Raw genomic sequence first — 26605 nt, forward strand, 5'->3', positions numbered from 1 at the left:
AATTAGGATACTTAAGCTCTTAGAACAATTGTCAAATGACCTTTTTACACTTTTGACAATATATGAGGAAGTTCTGTCTTGTTACCACTTAGTCATCAATTTAGAACAAAAGAGAAAAACACCACAACCAACAAAAAGCTAGTTCCCAAAGATCTGAACAAGCTGAACTTAGCTGTCATATAACTTAAAAATAACATCATCTAGACAATCTATAATGCTAGCAGCTAAAGAAGAAGAAGAAAAAAAAAAAAAAAAAAAAAAGATAAATAGACAGTAGATTGACATACAGGCAAGAGGCAGATCTTACCTAAATTTGTGATTACACATTAAGAGAAATAAGGCTTTAAAAGGCACATAAAGGGCTGAAAGTGATTCTGAGAGATCACTTAATCTCACCCATCTTAATTTTCCCAGGATAAAACAGCAACATTAAATAAAATGTTTGTCTAGACTATCCTCAAACCCCATCCATTATGCAGATTCCACAGCCTTGCCGAAGAATTTATTCCAGCACTTCAGCCTCTCTTATTGCAAAGGCAATACAAACACCTAACCCACATTTCCCCTGTAGCAACTCAAGCAAACTATAACCCTGCTTCATCTACAGCACACTTGAAGAAAACATTATTCCTCTGTGGACCATTTTCTAACATACTTGAAGAGCACTGCCATCATTCTCCCTCAGTCTCATTTTGACAAGACCAAAACCATCTAAACATTCAGTCTAACAGCCTATGCAGATCTCCATCTTTTTTTTGTTTTGCTTTTCATACCAGTCACTTGGTCCTCATCTTACTTCACAAACACTGTCCAAAGCCACACTATACTGCAGCTGAGGTCTGATCAATGGTGGGGGAGAGCAGCAGAATTACTGAATGCAGCTTTACATAAAATACTTCTATGATTTTAATTTATTTTCGTTTCCCAGCAATGCACTAACCGATACTTCACACCCAGAACCAACCTGCAGGCTAGGCCAAAGGCGCGCACATCTCCCAAATCCCCTTCTGATCTGTCGATACAGATATCATCCCAGTAAAGCAAATATAGAACATCCCTTGCACAACCTTAGCAGGACTGAACTCAATCCTTAAACTCTGCTCTGAGCACAGGAGTAAAATCTCCTGCATTCAAACCTCACCCATCTAAAAATCACGCAGAATATAAGCCTTATTCTTTCTGTAACAGTCACAAGCACAAACAAGTCTGAAAACTACCTGGATTAAATAAAGGCAAGGCACAGCTGTTGAGTAATTTGACTTTGGCTTCAATATATAATGCCTAACTTCACTCTTTCCAGAAACTTGGTTACTGTTCCCTCGTACACCTCACAGCCAGTTCTCTTTTCACAGGCATTGGGAGAAATTAGACATGTCAACAAAAGTAAAAATAAGATGATCCAGATTTATTTCATCCAAGATGCAATGCATTCGCTAATGCTTAAAAAAGTACAACCCCAGCTCTGCATGAGGTGAGGTGGTGTGCACACCCACCCGGTCGAACATTTTGAGCAGATGACAGTATGGCAAGCTGTACTTGATTTAACATGTCTAGACAGCTATAGGAACACACTATTGAAAAGTAATCACCTTAGCACTCCTACTTTTTGTTATTTCTGTACTTCATATTTTTGCTGCATTTGTATGATGCTACGTGTATTTCATTACTTAATACAGCTTAACCTTTGATATTTCATCACTTTTCAAGTACTCAGTTCCACTGTCTTGATGCAAACTACATGGCTTCCAAAAAAAGCAAAACATGATCCAACTACCTAATATGACAGTAACTGAAGGGGGCTATGCACTGATATTTGTTGCCATTCTTACTGCCACTATTGTTATTATACACACTTCTCTAGACACCTATTTCTGATTAGCCATGTCACTACATCTTCACATCACTTCCTCCTTCTGTCTTGCTCAGAAGCTCCTATCACAATCTTCTCCCTTCAGTCAGAACTGAGCTCTCAGACTTTCTGCTTCTATCACACCCTTGTTTCTCTACCCTGTTTTTAAGCCCTGCTTGCTTCTTCAGCATGCTTGACAAACAGGAAAAGAAGCCATCCAGAAAATTTCCAGGAAGCTTCGAGGCAGGAAGAAGGTAACTGAGATGAAAAATAACTGGAAAAGTCTTCTCCCTTCCTGATTATCACAGGGATACAATCTCTTCTTTGCTCCCTGTCAAAGAATTCCACTGTGTTCCTCATCATCACCTCCACCATCCTCCAAAACACACTAAAATTTTTAGTAGTCTATTCTAGGAGATGCAAATAACCCACTCTTCAATTATCTTAATCTCAGTTTAAAACAGAGAAGAGTGTACTGTTTGAAGCCATTTACTACAGCAACTCTTGTTTCATTCATTCATTCTCTAATAATTTTGACAAATCCCAAAAAGCTCTCTACTATCTGCAACACAGATTTCTTCTGTTTTCTATGGATGGCTTCACTTAAAAGTACCAAAGGAACATATGCAGGCACAAGTGCTGAGATTGTTTAGAAAGACCTGTGTTTACATGCCACAAGCCCTTTGCTGATCAATTCTCTCACTGATCCAGCCTTTTTAGAGCAAGAGAGGAATTCACAGAAATTACCTAGAATTTTGTCCTGTGGAAACCCATAAATGTACAAATCACGCATAGATTTGAAATCTGAGATTTCTGCCAGTAGATTTTATGAATCACCTTTTGTCTTCCTTGTCTTTTCTACCACTACAGAGATTCTTTATATACGATCCTCAGGCAGTGAACATCCTATCTTAAACTACAGCCATTCTCCCTTGTAATGAGAAACAAAACTATCATCTTCCTTCACATAGCTGAGAGTGAGCCAGAAAAAGGTACCAACCCAAATAAATTAGAGAATGCAGTGTGGTTTGATGTCTGACGGAATGGCCTCAACTCATTTCAATAAACTTACTGGGCAATAATTCTTTTAATCTGTACTGCATTTATTTGGTTTAAATAAATTATATTTAAACTAGATCCACAAATAGTTATGATGGTAAGGAACTAAATTTTAGCCTCAAGTAGTCCTTGGTCTCTTTTCCATGGGATGAGAGAAATGAATTGCATGGAGCAAGCAGCATATTGAACAGAAGTGTGCCCAAACCCATTCTAAAGTAAAGGCTGATGGCCTTAAACTGCTTATTTCAAATCCTTAGTTCAAGACTGCTTAGTTTAGGGCTCAGACATTTTTCTTTGAAGAACTACGTGACTTCACTACAGCTGGATTCCAGACACCACTATGACTGCTATGGCAGTCCTTGGGGAGCTCAGTCCTGCAAGAGAGTTCAGCTGACTGTACTTCTAAGGATAGGCAGGCAGTCAAGTGCTTCAGCTGCAATTTCAAATATGAATTACTCAAAATATTAGCACCCAGATGACCTGTCTTTCCCAGAGTGAAGTACTTGTCCTGAAACAGAACTTCAAGCTCTTCAAAAGTCTCATGCTTGAGTTCACATCAGTGCTTTAGGTTTGGGGCTGGCTACCACTCCAGCTGTAAGTACAGCATTCAGGTGAACAAGCCTTTTAAAGATTCAATTCAAATTATCCAGCTTCTTAGGTACCTAAGCACATCTGGACCCGAAAGACTTTCCCTTGAGTAATGTGATAACAAAGGCCCAAAATCCACATTTAGACACAGGCATCTATATAAGACATAGAGTTATTCTACACAGTCCTCATCTCAGCTGTAATGAAGCAGCAGTAACCTTGCAGCCCACCACAAGCAATTTTCCACGGATGGAACCTGCTGCAATGCACTCTGATAATGAAGTCATCATCTTTACACACAAACTTACAACCATACAGGAGCTTTAAAATTACCAGCTGAACACAATGCCACTGTCCACTTTATCAACAGTGGCATTTTTTTCTTTCACAAGAAGGTCTGAATTTGGTCTTTATACACTGGGAATAAGACTCATTCCCTGCGGTAGTGCACTAAGTAGTTAGTTTGTTTTGCACTGAGTGTTCTTTGACTGTACCTTCCCAAGCATCTTTGCACCTCTCCCTCACTTGATACCCCCTGTATCTCTCCTCCCTGAGTCTGCCCACTGGCCATCAAGCCCCCTCCCCTCTTCCCTGGGGCTTAAAACTCCTGGGACAAGGGGTCCCCCGCCCTCTTCTTCCTCCTGGGCTCTGAGGATCAGGTTCTGCATTAAACCTGTGGGATCATTTCCCAGAGGAATCAGGGTGCCTTTTCTCTTTTATCTTTGTCCTAGCCCAGATTCCCCCTTGTGGTCCACAGCTAGCCATGGCTGGACCTTAGGGGTGCAATTCCTACCTGAAATTATGTACTCATCTGAAATTATGCTTTTTGCCTAAAGTTATTATTTAGGCTTCTTTCACAATAATACTACAAATATTAGACAATAGTATTACGAGTCTCAAGTTGGAAGAGTATTACTTCTCGAGATAGAATTTCCCCCTCCCAAAATATGCAACTCCCTTCAAACGAGAAAAAAAGTCTAAATTGCAAGAGTCAATGTTGATCATTTCTAGGAAGAATAGCAGATAAAAATTAAGCTAATATTACCTTACTAAAGCATATCCACTTGGCATTTCATTTCCTGAAACAATCAAAAAGCACTAAGGAAGTCAACAAACTGTAAACAGTGACAAAGGACAGGACATCATGGAATAAAGTTATAAATGAATACAGCCGCCTCTGCATGCTGAATCACCCTTAAAAATCTTCTCTCTCAGCAGTACATGAAGCCAACATCTTTTTTTCCCCCCTGATTTTCTGAAGAGAGGAAAATATGACAACAGACACAAGGATGTCACTGATTCTGAAATCTGTTTCACAGGGTATGAACCTTCTTGAAGCAATTCTTTTGTCAACATTTGTTCATTCCTTCTGGCCTAGGCAATGGCACTGACAAGAGGAGCATTTTCACATCTCCTATGAAAAAAACCAGAGTCAGCTACTTGCAACAATCAGAATCAACTTTTGATATCAAAAGACTTGCACCACCAGCAACTCTTCAGTTAGCCAGGCTAAGGGACTCTTAATGTTTAATTGTGTGGGTTCAATAAGTCTCTATATCCACCTAAATCAACATTTTTAAACATCATAAAGGCTTTCCCCTACAGAATTTTCTGGAAAGCCGCCTCTTTTCTTCTTGAGCAATTTTTGGTTTTGGAGCCAAAACTCTTTCATCGCAGAAGTTGACATGCATTTGTCTCAGTCTGTGTTTTCCCCCAGCAATTACATGCTTTGAACTGATTTTAATTCTGTTTGCCAGATCACCAATCTATTTTTCCAACATTCTTCCTCATTCTGCTGTATATCAGTCTCTGTCTCTGTATTTTAAAGCATGGGGTTGAGAATTCCTTTTTGGGTGAATGCAACATTTAAAATGGTTTCTATAAAAGCACCAACAGCCTTGGCCTGTCAGGCAGACATTTGTTTTCTGGTGAGCTCAGGGCCATAAAAGTTTTTCAGATTCCAAAGAGAAAAATACAGTAAGTTTTGGGGGGTGCTGATTTTCTGGCCTCCTCAATCGTGAGCCCTTTAAGACAGACAAACAATCACAAAGACAGCTTAGCAAGGGTATTGCTAGAATGCCTACAGCAACAGTATATTGAATGAAATTGTTTGTATTTATACAGAGCTATTCTGTCTCCAAGGTTTCCAGAGAACTCCATAGTCTTTTATAATTGCTAAATAAACTGCATTCATTTGTTAGTCATTTTTTCAGAATTTGTCACTATTTTTTGAGGCAAAAGCAAAGTAAATGTGCTGCTTGGTTTGCTAGACTTAGCTGCAGTAATGTGCATCTAAATAACTAAATTCATATCTAGAATTCAGTCTGTTGTTTCAAAGTCCTGCTGGAATCAAAAGTGAGCTTTAAATGGCTGTTATGAATTGCCACACTGTTCAACAGCAGGAAGAATAATGCTTTTAAAGTGAGAGAAGAGGAAAAGGATGCTTCACACTAAAACTGTTCTTTGGAAAAGCCCCAGTGCTGTTTGACCCTGATGCTGACAGCAACAAAATTTTTTCTTCAACTTTTCCGCTTATCCCAGAAAAATCCCCTCTGCCTCTGGAATGAGAGCGCAGGCTTTGAACATACACGCATTTGAGAGTGCAAACAAAAAAAATCCCCAACATTTACACACCCCATTCTCTTGCAATTGACTATGTATGATTTTAGGAGCAATACGTGAATGTTGGTTGCCGTAGGTGACTGAAGCAAATTTGACTCTACATTCCCTCCAAATAGACTATGTTGTAATTATACCGTTATTTCTTAATGTTAATCATCTAAGAGTTCATTCTGGTTTCACTCATCTCCTTCTACTGGCTATATCTTATACAGAGTGCAGCCTTAAGATCCTCTCATCTCCTAATTTCCCAGAACTTCCAGTTGGGAACATTACCACTGTTTAATGTCCATAAAACACTGATAGGGAGAAGTTACAAGGATCACAATGCAATGATCTAGTTAAGACAAGCCAGTGAGAGAATTATTTTGCTGTACATGAAGGGCTGTTCCACAAAGCAATATCAAGAACAGTGGATAGAGTATCTAACCCAGTGAAGACTTGGGGGAGGTTTTCCTGCGAAGTTGGAACTTGGGAATAACGTCAAATCATACAGATGAATTTAAATGCAGCACATGTCATATCTCTGTGTGCACTTCTTTAAGCAGGAAAACATTTATGCCTTTTGTAGCTGTTTACCCATACTTCCTGGCAGGGAAATACTATTATTATGAAGTAAGTGTCATTTAATGAAGTCAGAATGGTACAATTCCACAAAAATAGTTTAAACTGGCATTTCAAAGTGACACTTGGGATTTGCTCAAATCAACCTATGAAATCATCAGTGAAGCCAGCACATATAATTACATATAAACTTACAGAAGACCTTCACTAAGTTACCAGTGTATTGTGCTGCCAATATAGGAAAGCCAATACAGGAAAGCTCAACTGATTTCAGAAGCAGAAATTTCACTATTTTCAGCTCAATCAGCAAAATGCACAATGCCACTTAACACTAGCCCTCAGGTATCTCAGGCTGGAAAATGAAGTGTGTATTTAAAATGCATTTTCTGAAGAACCATATAGCAACCAGAAGTGGATAGAATGAAACAGAGAACTTCCTAGCCTCTCACTGTTGTAATCAGCAGTTCTCACAATAACTGCATTGAAAGGAACTCCAGAAAGACTACATTTAGAATTTAGAATTGCATTTAAAATTATACATTTTAGACGAACTGTCCTGGGTTGTAGTGTAGGATGCGCACAAAGTATTCTATCACAATCTTCATGAACTGTTGAATCCAGGTGGAGCAGTGTCTTCCCAGGCCCCCCTTCCTCTGGGGTGCCTTCTGTTAATGGCCCATCAATGCCTTGCCCATGACTCACAGATAACTCCCTCCAGGAGCTCTCTCTCTTTAATGGGCCATCAAGGACCCTCTGTATGACTCATCATCCCATTGTGAGATGCTCCGCCCAGGGGGAGGAGCCAAGCATTCTCACCTGGATTTAAGCTGGGTTTTGGGACAGAACAAGCAGACCTCACTCACTGGATTCTCAGAGGACCAGAGCTACCAGACCTTTCTACAGGATCACTGCTTCAGGAAGACCACCTCACCTGGACTGCTTCCATCACCCTGCTCAGGTTCTATTCTGACTCTGTCAGTGGCCTTTTTGTATTATTGCATTTATTTTATTTTATTTTTCTATTTATTTTTTCCCCTTTCTTCCAATTAAATTGTATTTCTGACTTGGAGCCTCTTACTTGTTTTGCTTTCAAACCACCACACCAACAGAAACAGCACAGAATTCCTTTAACTAATTTTCTTCAGCATTGCATTTATAAATTTAGATATTTATATATTTAGATGATATTTAGATATTTAGAGGATTCATGCTCAGATGTCTAGTGGTTACTATTTAACAGTGCCACTAAGGGAGTAGTGGGAAATGTCATAGGTAGACGTACCTGAGATACTAAAAAAAAAAAATCTTACTACTGTATTATGGCCTATCAGGTTGAAACCTGAATGTTATAGCTGAAATTTCTGTGCTGCTGTCATTGCTACTATTAGAGAATTTTTCACTCTGAGGTTCCAAATATTTAGGCAGACTACAGGTGAAGTGTGACAGTACGTACTTTAAAGCAGGTAATACATCCCTTGAGAATTACTCAGAGTTTGTATCCTACAGGACAAAAGTTTAAAATGTTTGACAGTAGAAACACTACCTGCTACTGCCAAGTAGCTCAATTTCACATCCCAGGGTGACCTTAAGAGCTATAACTGCATCCCCAGTGGTTTACTGAATTTTCAAGCTCTGTTGATGTGATATGTAACTTTATGTAAATTTAAGTAAACATAACTTTTAAGTAAAATTCATCTTAAAAGCCAAAAGAATAGATTAATTGCTGTTTTTAATAAAAGTACTATATTGCATGTTCTCAACATTACCAGAGAAGTGAAACTGCTTACAAATGCATCAGAGTAAAAATTCCAGAAGGCATCTTGAATTAATTTTAATTGAAAAATGTTTAATGTGAATTAACTTTAATGTTTTTTACCCTAGTAACTCCAAAAGCTCATCTGACAAGACCGTGATAGGCATTTAAACATGACTGAATTTCTATAAATCAGAAGATGCTCAGAAGCACCTGGTCACATTTGGCAGCTTTCTTCCCAGTGTACCAGTACCCCCAGAAACATCTCATTTGTTTCTGCCAGGACCAACCTGTCTCTAAAGGTAACGAAAGATCTTTTCCAGACACTTCTTCCAGTTTCAAGACTACCCATTTTATATCACCAAATTGAAACAATCTATAGAAGTCCAGAAAATTCAAAAGCAACAGCAGCTACAGCTAGAGGAGTGAGTTTATTCTACAGAGTATATTTCTCACAATGGCTAATCTCTGCCACAGTGTTAATATTTTGAAGTAAAAGGCATAGAAATGCTCATAAAACCCAAACAGAATGAGTAGCTTTGCACTCCATGTTAATTGATAGCTATAAACTCTTGGGCAGTGCCACCAAGTATTACGTGGCTACTATTTCTTCTCCTCTCTAAAACAATTTTATTTAATGTTACCATTAAAAAAAAAAAAAAAAAAAAAAGTTGTGAAGCATTCAGTACTAACTTTCTGGCTTCTGCTTTTTGATAAAATTATCTTTTCCCCCCTCTTCCTTTTAAAGTTTCTCCGCATGGCCATTACCAATTCCTTTGCTCAATGAAGTAAGAGGCTGTCCCATTAAATAAGATTACACATTTAAGAGCAATAATGTAACACCATAAGATTATCAGCCGCTCTCATAAATTAACTAGACAGTGAACATCAAACATAAGAATGACCTAATTCACAGAGCCTATCTCTGGTCAAGACAGGACTCAGAACTGCATATTCATGATTATCACAGAAAACCTGACATGAAGATTCACATCCTAATCTTACCTCACTGTAGCTAATTCAACATCCCTAGAATTAAAATACTGACAACTGAAATTTAGAACTCAATTTTTATGAAAACAAGCAGTCTTCTAATCTTCAAGTTCATTCCAGCACCTCCAGAAACCAGAAAACCCTAAAACCATCCAAATAGCTTGCATTTTACCTCTGAGCCAACACATAAGTCATGGCTGACCTTATCTTTTACTACTTGTCCTCTGGCTGTTTTAGGACCCATGAGCTTTCCAGTAAGGGTAGAATGCTTTATTAATGCACTGCTCACTAAGGGGCTTCTTAGAATTTAATAAAAAACACTCCTGCCTTCAGGTCCTGGTCTTCCTTCTCCTAATCATGTCCCTCAGAACACTGTAATTAACAGTGGGGCTCAAGTAAGCCAGAAAGAGCTGGAAGCACTGGCTCCTTTGTCTTACAGCTCCATCTCCTTATGCTACCATAGAAGGAAAAAAAAAACCCACACCAAATAGCTTTCAAAATTCATCCATTTAGTGACAGCTTGATACTTGTGAGTAGCACTGAGTGTATCAAAGGTAGACTGACTTAAAACAGCCTGAAAAATGGGAGCAAAATGAAAGATTTTTTTGTCAGAATCCAATCTGGAACAGTCACTCCAAATACCGGAGAACCATACAGCCTGGAATTTGTACACTCTTTGACTAGTAAAAGTCATAAGAGATGGACACAATCCAATCCTGGTGGCTATTAATATTTTATCTGAAGGAAAACAACTGCTGACTGGAAAAAAAAAAAAGGCAGTATTACCTTATCTACAAAAGAGACAACTGCTTGATGTTAACAGCATGACTAAAAAAAAATATTTTTTTTCTGAAATTCTTAAGAAAGGAGATACTGCTTTTTTAAGAATACTTCACCACTCTGAAAATGTTAATTGAAAAACCTCCAGCTGCCCACAATTCTTCCCATGAGAGCAAATAGTCTCATTAACATTCCAAACACTTATACCTGAGGAAAAGGAAGCAAGAACTCACAACTTAAGTTGTATTTAAGTGTAAATGGACAGACCATAAAGATGTGCAATGCAGAAATGCAATTGTACACAAAGGAATTCTAGTTAAATATTCAGAAGGAATGGCTCTTCCTAAAACCTCAGCAGAACATAATTCTTCGTGCTACAGCAAAAGAAGTCTGTCAGGAGACTGCAAGTACCTTAAGGTCTCAATGTCTCAATGTCAACTAGTCCATTATTCAGCTGCAGGAACTTTTCTCCAAATCAAGCCAGCAGACGTTCTGTAATACCTAACCCATAATTCATCAAGCTCTTCATCTTCTAAGCCAAAACTTGTCCTCAGACTCTGCACACAATGGGGCATGAGCCAAGGCCACAAGCTGGGCACCTACACAATCTTTTTTTTATAAATATGAAGCAGAAACTCTCAGGCTGCCTCCATACTGTGCAGAAGTTCATAAACACATAATAAATTAAATATAGAGAAAAACAGTCACCAATGAGACCGCAGTCCTGAACTCCAGCTTTCCAAAAAGGTATCCATCATACTGACACTGACTACACTCATAGATGAGCCTATCCTAGCAAAGCATTCACAAAGCACCCTTTTCTGAAGAAAAATCTATTATCTAGAAATAGGCATGATGAATTTTCAGCAGTGAATCAGGTTCGATTTTTTTTTTCATCCAGGAAATCTGTTTTGTTTCTCCACAAAATGTAGAATAATGGAGCATTTGCCAATCTAAGAATTCTCGTGTATAGTTATTTTAACCTCTCTCTGTCTTCAAGTGTTACTGCAGAAAATTTCAAGATCTTAAAACAAGGGGAGTGAGAGCTCTGTAGGGGGAGAGAAGGGAGTTGCTTTTTGCAGTTGTACTCACATCGCAAAGGTGATGCAGGTTGATTCTGGCCCAGTCTCAGTGGTAATGAGCCCTCAGTGGACTGCTCTCCTGAAATCACTTTTTTTACTGGATAATATTTGGGCTTAATCACATATTCCTGTGTTTGGCCATGATGAAGATTCATCATTAGTGTCTGAGATGAAAGGGGTATCATCCTGTTTTGGAAAGAGATAGAAAAGACAGAACAATGTAAGAATTAATAAATTAGACTTAGAAACTACATGTAACAAAACTGAAGGCAAATTCAACTCTACTCCAAATTCTGAAAATACTGTTTGGGAAACCTACTACCTTACAAAGTAAGCACCTGATTTTCCAAGCATTTAGCCCCCTCATTGTCTTGTCAGATCAATAGACTCCTAAGAAAGACAGACTACATGGATTATATAACTTTCTTTCTGACAAGGCAAGAAAAACATCATGGATAGCTCAGAAAACAAGGAGGAACAGGGAAAAACCCTGATCAAAATGAGTTACAGCTCAAATTTGTTAACACACAGAGCTTTCCAGACAGGCCACAGAAGTGGTGATGCATTCTAACTTTATACCATTTCTTACAACTGTCATTCCATACAAGGTATATTAAGTAGAACCTAAACCCAGCTGACTTTTCCCTTCTGTTCCCAGAAATCATCTTTCTTCACCATACCCCTGTAGCCAAAGAGCAAGCACTGCTCCTCTTCCCATTTCAGACTGTTTCCCACCTAATCAGAAAGTTCGTGTCCCAGAGTTGCATTACTTTGCCCTTCCACTTTCTCTTTGCCTGCACTACTGAACATCTCTGACAAATGTCCCATAACCACAAACGTCCCAGAACTATGTGGCTTCCCTTAACAACGAAACCATTTCACCTTCCTGCTAAACAAGAAGATTCCTTCAAGCTCAAGATCCCCGACAGCTAATCCTGATTCATATGGTTAGATTCCTCCCTCTGACCTCAGCTTCTCACTGCACAAGGCCTTACTAACTTTCAATAACAATTCCTCCTCTCCCTGTCAAAAAGCCCATGGTTTTTTAGCCACCATCAGCAGCAGGAATCATTTCTTCACTAACAAACTGGCCTTCACTCTTCCAGCAATTAATAATGCAGCAGATTGGGCAGCTCTTAGCACATGCAAAGAAACTGCAAGCAGCTTTGGGGCCCCAAGGCTGAAGAATCCCACCAACTAGCAAGTAATAACAGACTTTCAAGTAACAAACCTACTACTAACGTGCCTTCAAGCAGTCATAGCTAGTGCAGATCGGATTGTAAAGACACACACTCCACGGAGAGTAGAATCAATTACTAACCTAATAATAGTGGCTATCAGGACTACATCATCCTTTGCTCAAATGAAGGCATACAGAGTGGGATGCTGTAAGCCCCCCTTACTTCATTCTCAGCTGAGGGTATACAACCAGTTTGGTCTTCAAAAATGGAAAAGTGGGGAAAAAACAACCATTTTAACAACCATCCCTGGGAGCCACGGTTCTGCAGGGTAAATAACTCTCCTCTGAGAATAAGCCATGAACCCTGTGTTATAAAGGACAGCTGAACAGCACTTCCCCATAGAGGTGAGACTGCAGAGTTTCAGCTAAAAACTCAGATGACTACTACATTGTTTTCTGATATGCAGAGCCCAAGCCAGCCCCTATATCCAAAGCAATGCCAAACTCCTTGGTGATGTTATTCAAGATGCTTAGTAACCACTGTAGCCAATGGATTTGTGGTTAGAACAAACAATGGGGTTTTGTCCTACACAGATGCTCTTTTTCTCAAACTGATCCAAGTTAACAAGAGCATTCATTAATAGTGACATTCTAAGCCTCCTATGTAGAACAGAAACATAACTGCTCAGGCTGTCTTCAAGTCAATATTTCTAGTACAGTAATTACACAGTCTCATTACATTCAGTAGAAGTCCTTTTGCCAGACTAAGAGAGAATACCGTATTGTCTATGTTGTCTTTAGGGTTGCTACCAGAAGACCAAAAGACAGCCTCCACTGGCACTGGAAGTCAGGCTTGGAATTCAACAGAGTCTGATAAGAAGTATGACCAGGAAACCCTCAGCCCGAGATAAAACTGAAGTTGTTGCCTTCAGTACTGCTTACAGATGAATTTCATTTATTTGAAGAATCAGTACAATCACTCCTGCACAACCTGTTTTTTTTAACAGACCCCATCTGATGCCTATGCATAAGGACATCCATCTCTGGTTTTGGACATAAAAGAGTGTCTAGACCGAGTGCAGAAGCAGGACTTGACAACAGAGATCAAAATACTAGATACAGATGCTGCCACTGAGGAGGCTGATTACCACTGCTGCCCTCTCCTCAAACCCACTCTCAGAGTATCTCTCTTGTCCTGAGGTGCCCAGAACTGGACACAGCACTCCAGATGTGCCTCAGCAGGGCTGGGCAGAGGGGCAGGATTACCTCCCTGACCTGGTGGCAGTGCCCTTCCTAATGCACCCCAGGACAACACTGGCCTTCTTGGCCAAAAGGATGTGCTACTGGCTCATGGATAGCTTGGACTCCCAGGTCCTTTTCCACAGAGCTGCTTTCCAGCAGGTCAGCCCCCAGCCTGTATCGGTACAGGACCATGCATTTGCCTTTAAACTTCAGACAGTTTCTCTCTGCCCATCCTCTAGCCTGTCAGGATCCTCCTCCAGCCACTCTTCCCAGTTTTGTGTCATCAGTAAACCTCCTGAGGAGGCATCTACCTCTTCATCCTACTCATTGAAGAATGAGTGAACAATATGGACTTGGTCAAGTCTTCTGCCATTCAGCCACTGCTCAAACCACCTCACTGTCCACTCTTCCAGTCTGCATCTCCCAAGCCTGCCTATCAGGATGTTGTGAGAGACAGTGTCAAAGGACTTCAACTCCAGGTAGAAGATATTCACTTCTCTCCCCTCATCCATCCAGGGAGTTTTGGCACTGTAGAAGACAACTGGGTTGGTCAAGCATGATTTACCTTTAGTTAATCCATGCTGACTATTCCTGGCCATTTTCTGGTCTTCCAAGTACTTAAAGATGGCCTCCAGAACAAGGCAGTCCATTACGTTTCCAGAGACTGAGATGAGGCAGTAGTTCCCTGCGCACTCCTTCTTGCCCTTTTTGAAGGCTGGGCTGACATTTGCATTCCTCTAGCCCTCAAGCACCACTTCTGACTGCCATGATCTTTCAAAGATGACCATGAGTGGCCTAGCTATGTCTGCCACCTCTCTCAGCCCTTATGGATGCATCTCATTGTGGCCCATGGACTTGGGGATGTCAAGTTTGCCTAGGTGATCCCTAACCCAATCCTCCTCAACAAAGGAAGATGTTTTGGCATGAAAATTATTGTCAAGACTAAACTAAGACAAATCTCACTCAGGTGGCTTACTTTATTTTATTTGCTGTAAGCCTGATGCTCCCATGCTTGGCTCCTAGCTAGCAACATTTCAGGAAATATGAATTGTTAACACTACTGCTTCATGCAAGCACAGAAATTAAATTCCTTCTGCATTACCTCCTCCCAAAGTCACAGTGAAAAATTGAAAGGAGAAGAAAACCATTATTTTGTAAAACTATGAGACAGTTAAAAAATATGCAAGCCAGTTCAAAAGGCATAGAAATAGAACTACCCCTTTATCTGTCCCCCATAAATTGTTAAAATTCAGTTACTAGTTCAGCCTGACCTTTGCCAGCTGTTTCCTCCTTCCACTGCTTCCCTGAGATATATATATATGGTTTTTTTTTAAGATACATGAAAAAGTTTAACTTCCAGCTGATGATGACCAGATGGGATTTCTTCTAAGCCCTTTACAATATTATACCCAACATTAATCAAGGATGGCCTATTTCACCAGTAACAAAAGATGAAAGAAGCATTCTGCTTTTCTTTATTTTCACCATTGCAAGAGTTCTGCTAAAACTGATTTTATGTGCAAATATCTATGTTTAATGCATATTTAAAACTCCTGTCCTGAAATAGAGTAAACACTGCAAAACAAGCACTGAGACCTGCCTGTCCTACAATAACAACCCTACAACGTTTCATTAGTATCATTATAAAACTGTGTTGATTTATATCTTTGCAATACATTTTTCCTCAGGGAAAATTTGGCAAAGATAGTAGTTTGGATATAACTAATATGTTTTCAAATACTACCATTTCAAAATCTACCATTATTAATTCCTACCTTTTTTTGCCATGTTAAAGTGTTAGAAAATTATTTAAAATACAGAAAGATCTTTGATTATCATGAAATTGATTTGGTTTGTAAATGATGTAATGCAACACATCTTAATAAAGGTATTTAATCTACACCAAAAAAAGGAAAAAGGTTAAAAAGGAATTCAAAGTTGTTTATAAAGGTACACACAGAAATGTCAAACATTAACTTTTATCCACAAGTACCAGTTTTGCCCTTCTTACATGTAATTGCTGTCATAAAAGCCTTGTCCAGGACCCTTTCAGGGATTATCTAACTCCTAAGTGTTTGCTAATAAAGCTAGCTCTGTATTTGCAGGCTCAACTGAATTGTTCATTGGTTGAATCCTATTTGCCAGCATAACTTGGTGTAAAAGCTGAACTAAAGCTCTGTGAAACAAAACTCTGAAAACAGCACAACTATGACTCCATTGACACAGTTCATCTTTCACATACAACACAAACTGAAATGTGCAGATTACAAACATTCTTCCTGGTTTCTAAAGAAATATACTGAGTTTTCCAGAATCACAAGCCATGATTAATTTCCTAGATGTCAAAAAGCAGAAAGAGCTCTAAAGGCAAAAGAAACGTTTCTGTGGGCTAAATATGCAGATGCAGAGCAACAATACAGATGCTTGGTCGCAAGCTGAAGGAAGCTACAGTTCTTGCAAGTTATGCAACAGCAGGCAAGCACTCCTCATGTAATACAGTAATAATTCAAAGATTAAATCTGAAGTGTATTCCTTCTGTAAAATACCTAAATTATAAATGGTAATTCTGTCAGTAAAAAAAAAAAAAAAAAGGAACATTTGCCTACTGCATCGTTTCATCAAAATAGGTACAAAAAGTTTGCCCCACCCCACTCCCAAAGTGCCGTCAAAATACAAGTGATGCCAATTTTTAAAAAAACCTTCTTACAGTATTAAATCTTAAGTATCTTTCAAGTGTCCCCAAACCATCATTGCAGAAACAGTATCCATAAAGGCTAGAAAAGGCTGAGACAACAATGAACACAAACCAGCTGAGTCCAAGTCTCACAGTAACTGCAATTCACAAACTTCCCTTTTCACCACGCACCAAATGAACACCTGGAAGTCACAAATTATCTGTTACCTCATGCGTATTTTCATTAACATCTAACCAGTGAAGATCTTCACAAATCCAGATTAATTAATTTGACATCTGGATTATTCTATATAGATTTCCAGCCATACATATACCTTCAACTTTCCAGATTCATCTTACCAGTAAAGTTCAAGGAGGCAAAAAAAAGAAAAAAAAATCCACAACAGAAAACCTACATGTGTTGCTGACTTGTTCTTGTTCCTCTGCTTTTATTGGTTAACTGCTCATTTTGGGATTTTTTTATTGTTGTTTTCCAGGATGCTACATTGGTAGGACTACAGTCAGGTAAGATATTTTGTCACTATCAAATTCAGCTTTTAGAAGAATATCACTTGAAGTAAGAAATTGCCCTTCAAGAATCCACTGTGTTGCAGTACTGAATCAAGATGAAATTCACTTAAACAGAGCATCATGTCAGTTCAATACACTCTCTTCAGTAAATTCATGTATGTTTTTCCCTTTCCTGTTTTACATTATGTTTTCTACACAAAAATTGCTTTTGCTTCCATAGTACTAGTGGCATGTTACACTGACACTGTGTAATGAAAAAAATTACTTGGATCAAGACATTAATTAACTAGTGATAATTTCTAATCTGTCAACCCAGACAGACAGACAGACTTTGGTACTACAAAAGCACATTTAAATGGCAACTAAAAATAGAAACAAACTCCCACAATGGATGTTACATGATAAAGGCAAGTGAGCACAGCTGCTGCAAAGCAAAACTACGTACCACTAATCTACTCAAATTCTTGAGCATGGTAAACAAAACAGGAGACAAAGAGCCCAGTAGGTTGTGTAACTTACTCGAAATTTGAAAGAAAAGTTGAAGATTTATATTATAAGAGACTACTAAGAAATCTTAGACTATAAAACCGTGCTGTAAACTTAAAATGGGCAAATATATGGAACAAAACAGATTCATTTTCTTGAATATATATTAGTTGTAATATATCCTTCTGAAGTCTACTAACATATACATGGTTTGATAATATCTCAGTTCAGATAAATAAGTAACTTATATGCAATTTTGTTACAGTAGTTCAGAAAACCCTCAATTATTATTCTGTCTTCCAAACTAGCAACTATATTCACACAAGATAAAGTCTCTCAGGGAATACACTTACGTCCTTATCTGAATTTAGAAGAAACCTGTAATTTAGAAATATCTAAATAAAAGTAAAAATGCTAGTAAAGAACTGAAAACCTTGGCCTGCCCTTGAAATTCTGACAGGTTAATTCATGGTTACAAAAAACACAAATGTAAAGAGCAAGTAATTACCCTATTAAGTTTTTGCAAAGATGCAGATGGATTAACAAAAACCATTTTCTCGCTACTGCATGTTATGTCTAGAAAATGTTTTACAAGTATGATCTTGCTGGTATAAACAGAGTTTCTCAGAAAGGGTCAGATATAAAGGAATACATCATAGGTTTACAACCTTTTTATAAATTAGACCTATGTTCAAGTAGGAAAAGACAAAAAAACCCAAGACAATTAATGGCAGGTAGTCAAGAAGAGATGAAGACTCTTGAGTACCTGGACTGCAGAAGAAAGGAAATTGAGCACTGATGAACACGACAATGTGCATCAGAAGCAAACAGCAAAGTCTATGAGGATGCAGCCGAACAACAGAGATCCTCACATCAGCCCAGTGAAAGTTTCCAGCACACAAAATTGGATTAAAAGACAAAACTCAAACCATTACTGAAGTGCAAAGAGCTGAGGGAGAACAACAAGGAAGGCTTTTAAAGACGTTCATATTCACAAAGCTAAGAGTCTCCAGAAAGTGCACAGGCAGGGAACACCCTGACTCTGGCTCCAGAGAAAATTCTTCAGGGAATATATGATAGAAGGACATAAATAACCCTAATTAAAAATTAACTGCAGTAAGTTCTAGACTTAAAAAAAAAAAAAAAAAAACTTTTTCCACAAAACACATAATCAGAACTATGACAAGATCATTATTCCTTTCAAGAATGCCAGTGTAAATTGTTGATGAGCACACCACAAATTTGATTGAGATCACAGAAAAAAGAAGTCAGAAATCCCTAAGTTTAAGGATACCAGTTTCCTAACACCATAAAAAATGCAAACAGACCTTCCTTTTCTCCTGCTAAGGAAGTGCCAGGTGTGCAAGTTGGAGCACTTTATTCCTCTGTAATACAGTCTGATTTCTTACATAAGCAAACACTAGCAGATGTATACAATGCTGAGTTTGCCCAAGTACTATACACAAGAAGTACTCATAGGAGAACAAATTACCTCTTCATGATTGAGTGGGAAAATGGTTGTTGCAAACTAAGAATCTTAACCACATTTACTGAAGGCTTTCTAAATTTACTTGACAAGAAGTATAATCTATGATGAGTAAGCCTTGAAAATTTCAAGATTAGATCCAGACTCCATCCTCATTGTGTGTCTTCATCAGCAGAAGCTTTTTCTGGTATATGAAATCAGCAGCAAGCAGCTCTGACAGACTGTTCTGGCTACAGGATACACTCCCTGAAACACCAGAGGGGCTGCTCTTCCTAAGTTACACCACAAAATTTAAAGATGGAGGGTCAGAAAAACCCCAAAGTTTACCCAAGTTCTCCACAGCAGTCACCTACATTCAAGTGATGACACAGCTGCAAGCTTTCTACCACATCTGGGAAGTCTGGAAATGATGCACAACAAGAACAGAAGTACAAGTTGTGCTGCACCCCAGAGAGTGAAAAGATTAGTGGTGAAAAGTTTTGGACATAGAAATAATATTTGCATTAGGCCAAGAATACTTTTAACATCTAAATTTTTAAATGTATAATTACTTTCTTAGCTGAACTAGAGAAACAACTCATATGATCTATTTCTTCATACCACAAAATAGGGCAATAATGACTGTCCTTCATATTAAGTCACCAACAAAATGGAACACTTCCATCTGTGGGCAGAATCAGAGAAAGGGGGGACAGCAGCAAGCAATCACACTTAGTAGGAACCTAATTTTGGGGTAAAGGAGCTTCCAAAACCTTGTGACATATATACACAAATAGTTTGAACATAACATTACACAGAAAAGTATTTTCTAATTAATTAAGATAGTAAACTTCTGCAGGATCAGAGGGCAGCAATTTCAAAAACTGTTAGCAAATTGTAGTTTGTTGAAATTCAGCCAAGTAACATTTTGTTCACTAAAAATACATACATACAATGCATTAAAATTACACATTAATCATCATTTATTTTCAGGAAAATAATATTCAGAGAAATAACATGTTTGTGCCTACATATTTTTTGAGTCAGTACAAGGATCCCTGAGGTAAAAGGGTCACTTCAGTAGAGCTAAAGAACAGACTAAAACTAACAGAACTGATAAAGCATTTATTCGTTGTCATGACCTAAGAAATTCCTCTGCAGGGAGAACCTTGACTGAGAACCTTGACAACAGATTAACAAAAATCAACATCCTTTATTTTTACTTCTATTAGAGATACCATAAAAGTAATCAAACTCCACCACAATGCTATTTATCAGCTTATCCAGCTTGTTTAATAATGGAGACCAGCTATGGTAAATTTTAGCTACATAACTAATCGCTTCGAGGCTTAATAGGAGCACTTCAGAAGTATTTCTGTACTGGCTTAGTGTCCAGCATCAGGAGAGATATAACATATTCCTTTTCATTTCAGACATCAAAGAAAGAAAAATTAAGTTTAGTACATCAACAGTAACTCTTGGCATATATAGATCACTGCAACATTTCCTACAGCTAGCAAATCTAAAAACAGCATGCAAGGAATCTAGATTTAAAAATAGGCTGTTTTTCCTCATTTACTTGCTTAATTTAACCCTACCATAAAAAGACCAGTTGCTTGAAAATGGTGTTAAAATAATTTTTCAGAAAGCAAACCTAGATTATATAAAGACAGTAATATCTTTGTCTGAGAAATGTTCAGCAAAAATTACAGAGCTGAAAGTGAGTGTAGATTTCAACTCAGTAGTGCCTCACCCCTCCACTGAGCTCAACAAATGCTGTAATTATAATTACTATCATTATTATGTCCTAGCTTTATTTCTAAAATAATTAGGTAAAAGGTAAGATTTTCTAGTGCACTGAGGTCAAGGACAAAAGTTAAACTGTATGAAACTCTCATTTTTCCTACCAATATTGCTCTACTAAGCCACACAGTTTGCTCCAGAGACAGAGAAGTTTGCATGGAATCAGCACACAATTTTTTTCCTTTTTTACTTCCCCATCTGTAAAACAAAGATCTACATCACCATCTAGTAAGATACTGCAACATTTTTAACACTGAAAGGTTGGCACACTGCTTGGTCCATATAGAAAAGAAACCCAAACAGTTAAACTGGTTTTCATACAAGCTGTTTTCCCAGATGCTAGCATAAAATCCTGATCTCGCTGAAGTCGACAGCAGAACTCTCATTTATTTCATTGCTGGCCATGATTTCATCCCAGCACTTTGTTACTTGTCAAACACAGCTTTGCATCCTTGGACTTTAAACCCGTAGATGCTCCATTCAGCGGTCTTTACCCTGCCTTGGAATGCCAAAGCAGAGATTCCTTGTGGTTCCTAACTCTAATTCCTGAAAGCCACATTTGTCACCCTGGAAGGCAGCAAAATGCAAACAAAGAACACTGTATTCCTGACTTCAGCCTATGATCAACACAGGGATAAAGTATGTGAAAGCAATCTAATTCATTATTATAAAAATAAGTCCACCTACAATTCAAATTCAGCTTGCAAGAAAGCAGCTATGAAGAATTTCTAGCATACGGCTGAACCAACAATATCTGGAGGAATTTGGATCTCTTATTCCAAACCACTTTGCCTACTTTTAAAAAAATAAAAATACTGTGACCAAAAGCCCAGACTGCATTCCAGAGGTCTAGGAATAGCTTGTTTTCCTATTTGCAGTTGGTAAATTTGAAGTCTGTGAGGCATTCCGCTGGTTTTTAAGGATGTCTCCGATTTCTCCTCAAAAATTCACTTTGCTTCTTCCTCTACATGTAAAATTTTGATCTCCTTAGAACTACAGGCTTTGTTTTATGAAATATTTTTCAGAGTCACTTTTGCGAAGATGTAATTCAATACGTTCCTTCTTCCTGATACTGTCCCAGTCCTTAGTTTTGGTACAATACACCAGGAATATATTTTAAGTTGCTGAAGTTTGTGACTTATAGGCTCATGTTATACACACACGTAACAGTAAACCACATTTCACAATACTTATTTTTTTTTCTCCCTGTTGCATAAAGGACAGTCTTGAAACAACAGCTGAATATTGCCATTCCAACAAGTCTCAACTATAAAAAGGACAGGTTATAAAGCGTTTGGAATTACATCCTTAGGGCTCATTTTAGAGCCTTCTCCTCACATTCTTTTGATTTGCGTGCTTCGTTATGAAATTGTCTGCTAGAGTTCTCTTTCCTCATTAAGGAGTTCAAAGAAATACATGCTTGAACTCCTAAATATATTAAACTTAATTTAAATTATCTTAAAACATCCAGTGACTGGTCAGCAAACCACAAAAAGCAGACTGCACTTGTGGAAATAATATATTATTTAGCTAGGGAACTGCATCCACGATGAATTACAAAATAAACACACCTAATTAAAGAATACCATCAATATATATTTCATATAATTTGAATTTTTTTAAGCTGCTAAATCATCACAGTAACATAGAAACAAAAACTTTAAAACTTTAAGTAACTATTTCTTAATGATTTAAGAAATATTTTATTACAATGTTTATGCTTTTTATTTTCTAGGGGGAAAATAAAGAAAAAGGAAACAATTATGTACCTTTCATTTCACAAAGAAACAAGTCAGATATACAATTCACCTCTAGAAACTCATTGCTTTAGAGTATAATTTGAAAGACCATGTGTTATATCTAGGTTTATTAACTTGAAAAATTTAAGTACAGCATTACCCTCTAGAATTCTATTATAGAGTTCTGAAAATTAAAACATGGTTTCAAAGGAACTGAAAAACCATCCTCCATGTGGCCATATTTTGGGCTCCACAAAAAAAGATTAAATTAGTATGTTACTAAAAGAGGTATCTTAATTATAAACCAGACCAGGATATGTGTTGTCAAATAAAATGACTGACATTGACAACTTCTTGGCAAAACAAACACAATATTTGCATAGGCTAAATACATGTTGAATCCCAAAACTGATCAAACAACCTTATGAACATACTAAAACAGACAACTTGCAAATAAAATCTATTGAGATAATCTGTCATGGTAGGAATATACATAAAAGAGGACTATTTTAGGATCACTGATAATAGGCTGTATTTTGGCAACACCCTATTCTGTGGTGCCAGCTGGTTTGTGAACTACACAGCTTCAGCAGCCTGGCTGAACTTGTTGCTCTGAACTTTTGGAAACTGGCATTCCTGTCAAAGAGACATGTTGGTTCTGCATAAGGCAAATTCACCTCTCCCTTGGTAAGGCAACCAGCATTGCTTTGTCAGAAAAATCTGGATACTACTATGAAACCAACATTACACACCCAGGCCACTTCACTAATTTCAATTATGATGATACTCTTCAGGAGTATTCTGAAGAGTACTCCTCTGGAGAACAGGAACACATTCTTCCTGTTCCCAGCACTTGAATGTTCCTGTAATTGCCTAGTATTTCTCAACACTTTTTGAGTTCTTTGGCAGGACTTACAGCTCAGGGCTATTTTTGGAAACTCCAGCAATAAATACCATAGGTACCTACTCTTATACATAATTTAATGATGAAAAGGAGTAGCTGTTTGGAATCCCTGGGCTTAACACACTACTTCTGAACAAAGAGTGAAAGATGGACCAGTTGCTACTCATCTCCAGTACTTTAAACACTGCTTTGGACTCAGCTTGCTCAAATGCCTTCATTCTCCCGGCTGATCACATCCATGACTGACAAGCAAACTCTCTCAGCTCCACCACGCACAGCCAGAGACAAGAGGCTGGAGTGATGCAGGTGCTGGTTCTGCCTTTCCAGCTGACTAGAAGAGACCAAACTCCCTCCTGCAGCCTGTCATCTGGAGATTGGCTCCTGTTCTTGGGTGGGATGTGGCTCAAGCATCTACAGGCACTTTTTAAACCTGCAGCCTGTCTTCCAGGGGAGGTACCCAGAAAAGGATTGGTGCAAGACCTCACTTCCTTCCAGAAATGGGGAGATACCAGGAGCATCCTACACACAGAGATGGCTTGCCCAACTACCCTGCTCAGGATAAGGAGAGATGACTACTGATAGTATTAGGTAGGCAGATGACAATCCTTGGCTGCCAGTATTAGCCTCACTACAGAACAAACTGGGAATGGGGACTGGAAATAAAACACAAAGTTGGGAGGAAGTGAAAAAAGCAACAAGGTCCACACAGGAGCCACAACAGACCTATGTTGCTTGGCTTTGGATGTTCATAAGCAGAGCTGCCTTGCTGACCTTTTGTAATCCTTACAGCCTGCTGCTTCTTATCTTATAAGAAGTTTTATCTCATACACAGAGTTCTACATACATGGAAACAGAAACTCTTAGAGTCGAGTCTTGTTTTCACTATCAAAGCAAATCTAATTACAGCAAAATATCTCCTGTGCATAGTTGTGCTCAAAGAGCAGCTTTTTTTAGTTTAGCTTAACTCTTGATAAAGCACAAATATACTTAACAATTAGTCAAGAAATATCCTAACTATCTTCCTTGACAGAAATAAAGATAAAATGCTCCAAACACCTGAAAAAATACGGGACATACAGCAATTTCCTACTATAATTAATCAGCTAGATGTTGAGAATATTTTGATTTTCAAAGTACTCTTAGATTTGTTTGTGTTTTCTGCTCTGCAGCTCACACGAATTGCTGTAATTCTTACAAGTTGCTCTTGTTCTGTACTGTATGAGGCTATGCAGTTCAGATTGCTATATTAATAACTGTGAAATAACACACAACAATAAAAAGAACAGTATTTTATAACAACATACCAAAGGGGAAAATTTGGGCTGTACTTCCAGCCATAACTACTTTTCCTGCCAAGTGTAGCTAGGAACTTGAGTTCTTAGTTGCAGCTTCTGTGAATACTGAAACATTCTATATGAGTCTGATACACAGAGTACTGTATGCAAACTTCAATAATTTAATTTTACTAAATTATGAAACAATTTTAAAAGCAGTTACAATAAGTAGAGTGCACAACAACTGCAACTGACTAAAACCATACAGGATATTGGAGGTTTTTGGTTTCATTTGGTTTTTCCCCTAATAACATAGGAGGTATGGGAGTAAGAAAAGCAGTGAGGATCAGAAAAGCCAATAGCTGACATTTGAATTTTACAATAGAGACACATATTACTTCTTCAATTCTCTGTAACAAGTTTGACAATTAAAATTAAATATTTTCAGAAGGCAATCTCTAATTCATGGTTGAACTGAACCAAAACTATTTATGTGAGTTTCACAGCCCCAGCCAAAAGCAGCTATGGCTCCTCATATGTGTTGCAGAGCAGAGCAGGAATAATAGCTCCAGAAGCTTGTATCAAGCATGCTAAAGGATGACAGATAAACCTTTTCTATCAAGCACTACCGGGTTAAGAAGATTTTATGAACACATGCATACCGTTTTCTATACGGTTAGGAAAGCCAGTAAACCTGTTTTGAATGACTATAACTGCATTATACTTTACGTAACAAGATGATGTCAAATCAGAACAGCAACGACTTCTGATCTGAGTCATTGGTATTTTAGAACTTCACAAATATAATCAGGAGACACAAACCTAGAAGAGCCACACCAAATTCAACATGTCAAGGAACCTGAAAACAAATATGCTCAGAGCTTATAATCTACCTCTCACAGTATCAAAAACTAACTCCAGCTTTGAAGTGAACTTGTAGAAATAGAAATATTTAACAAGCCTTCCCACAGTTTTTCTATCTAGAACAGTGTAGCCACCACAGACTTAACAGAAAGAAATGTGTGGCAACCTGCAGCTTTTATTGCCTCTTTGGTTTCATTCTTTTAAACTGGAAGAATCTCCAACCCCAACCCCAGCTCTCTTTAATGAAAAAATAACTACTCAAGTATTTCTTTAAATCATTATCTAAGTAAAATGGTACTGTTTAATAATTTGTATTAGAGATGCAATGTAAATAATGTAATCTAAGAAACTGGAAGTTATGCCCATTAAACTCTGAACCTTCAAGTCTAGGTACACAAATCCTGTAGCCTTCAGGACATGTTTTGTAACATACATGCGACAAGTCTTTTGTCTTAAATGACTTTAAGCCGTAATTTGGCACTTCTGGCCTTGTTTCAAGACCAAAAGTTTCTTTAACCAGATATTTCCAGCTTGGAAGAGAAAAAAAAAGATTCTATTTATGACTTAAAAAAACAAACAGAAAGCTAAGCAAACAGCAGTCCTGTGTCTTAAGACTCCAACATATCTTAATCAGGCTGAATATTTTTGCCATTTTAAGAAAATGAAATTAATTAGAAATGTTGTGGAGTGCCTGTGAAGCATGTCAGTTTCAAGAAGGGAGCACAGCCAATGAAAGCAATGAATGTTCGTATTAAATTGAGAACCATCTAGTTTCCATAGCTACTTTTTAAACAATTGCATGAACTTATAATTTCTTAGAATGACCTTGTTTACTATGAATAACTTTGAAATGGCTGTTCTCAGAAAGAGCTACTTAAAACCATTTAGAAAAAAATTACAATCACCATCAGCAGCTGCTGCTTTAAACTTTTGAAGAAGACAAATAGTGTTAAAATACAAAAAAACTGTGGATAATGCATTTACATTTCCCATAATATTACTTGCAATAGAGTACAAGCCTTAGACATCTCAACCTGGATTCCAATCTTGCCACGGAGAACACTTCAGAAACACCCAGCAAGGAGAAATTATAGGGCAATGATCATACAGGCCACGTGATCACTAAAACAAGGAGGATTTAAAGAAGAGGAGCTCT

General features: G+C 37.9%; 1 protein-coding gene across 5 annotated transcripts in view; it reads right to left on the minus strand.

Annotated features, from left to right (window-relative positions):
* Nucleotides 1-26605, minus strand: part of LTBP1 (latent transforming growth factor beta binding protein 1) — a 184927-nt gene that overhangs the window by 128776 nt on the left and 29546 nt on the right. For all 5 annotated transcript variants that reach the window (XM_066315902.1, XM_066315900.1, XM_066315901.1 and 2 more), the window contains exon 4: nt 11298-11473. In XM_066315902.1, the coding sequence (XP_066171999.1) occupies nt 11298-11473 (176 nt within the window). The remainder of the gene's footprint in view (nt 1-11297; nt 11474-26605) is intronic.

The sequence above is a fragment of the Sylvia atricapilla genome, chromosome 3, assembly GCF_009819655.1.
Source record: "Sylvia atricapilla isolate bSylAtr1 chromosome 3, bSylAtr1.pri, whole genome shotgun sequence".
Taxonomy (NCBI): Eukaryota; Metazoa; Chordata; class Aves; order Passeriformes; family Sylviidae; genus Sylvia; species Sylvia atricapilla.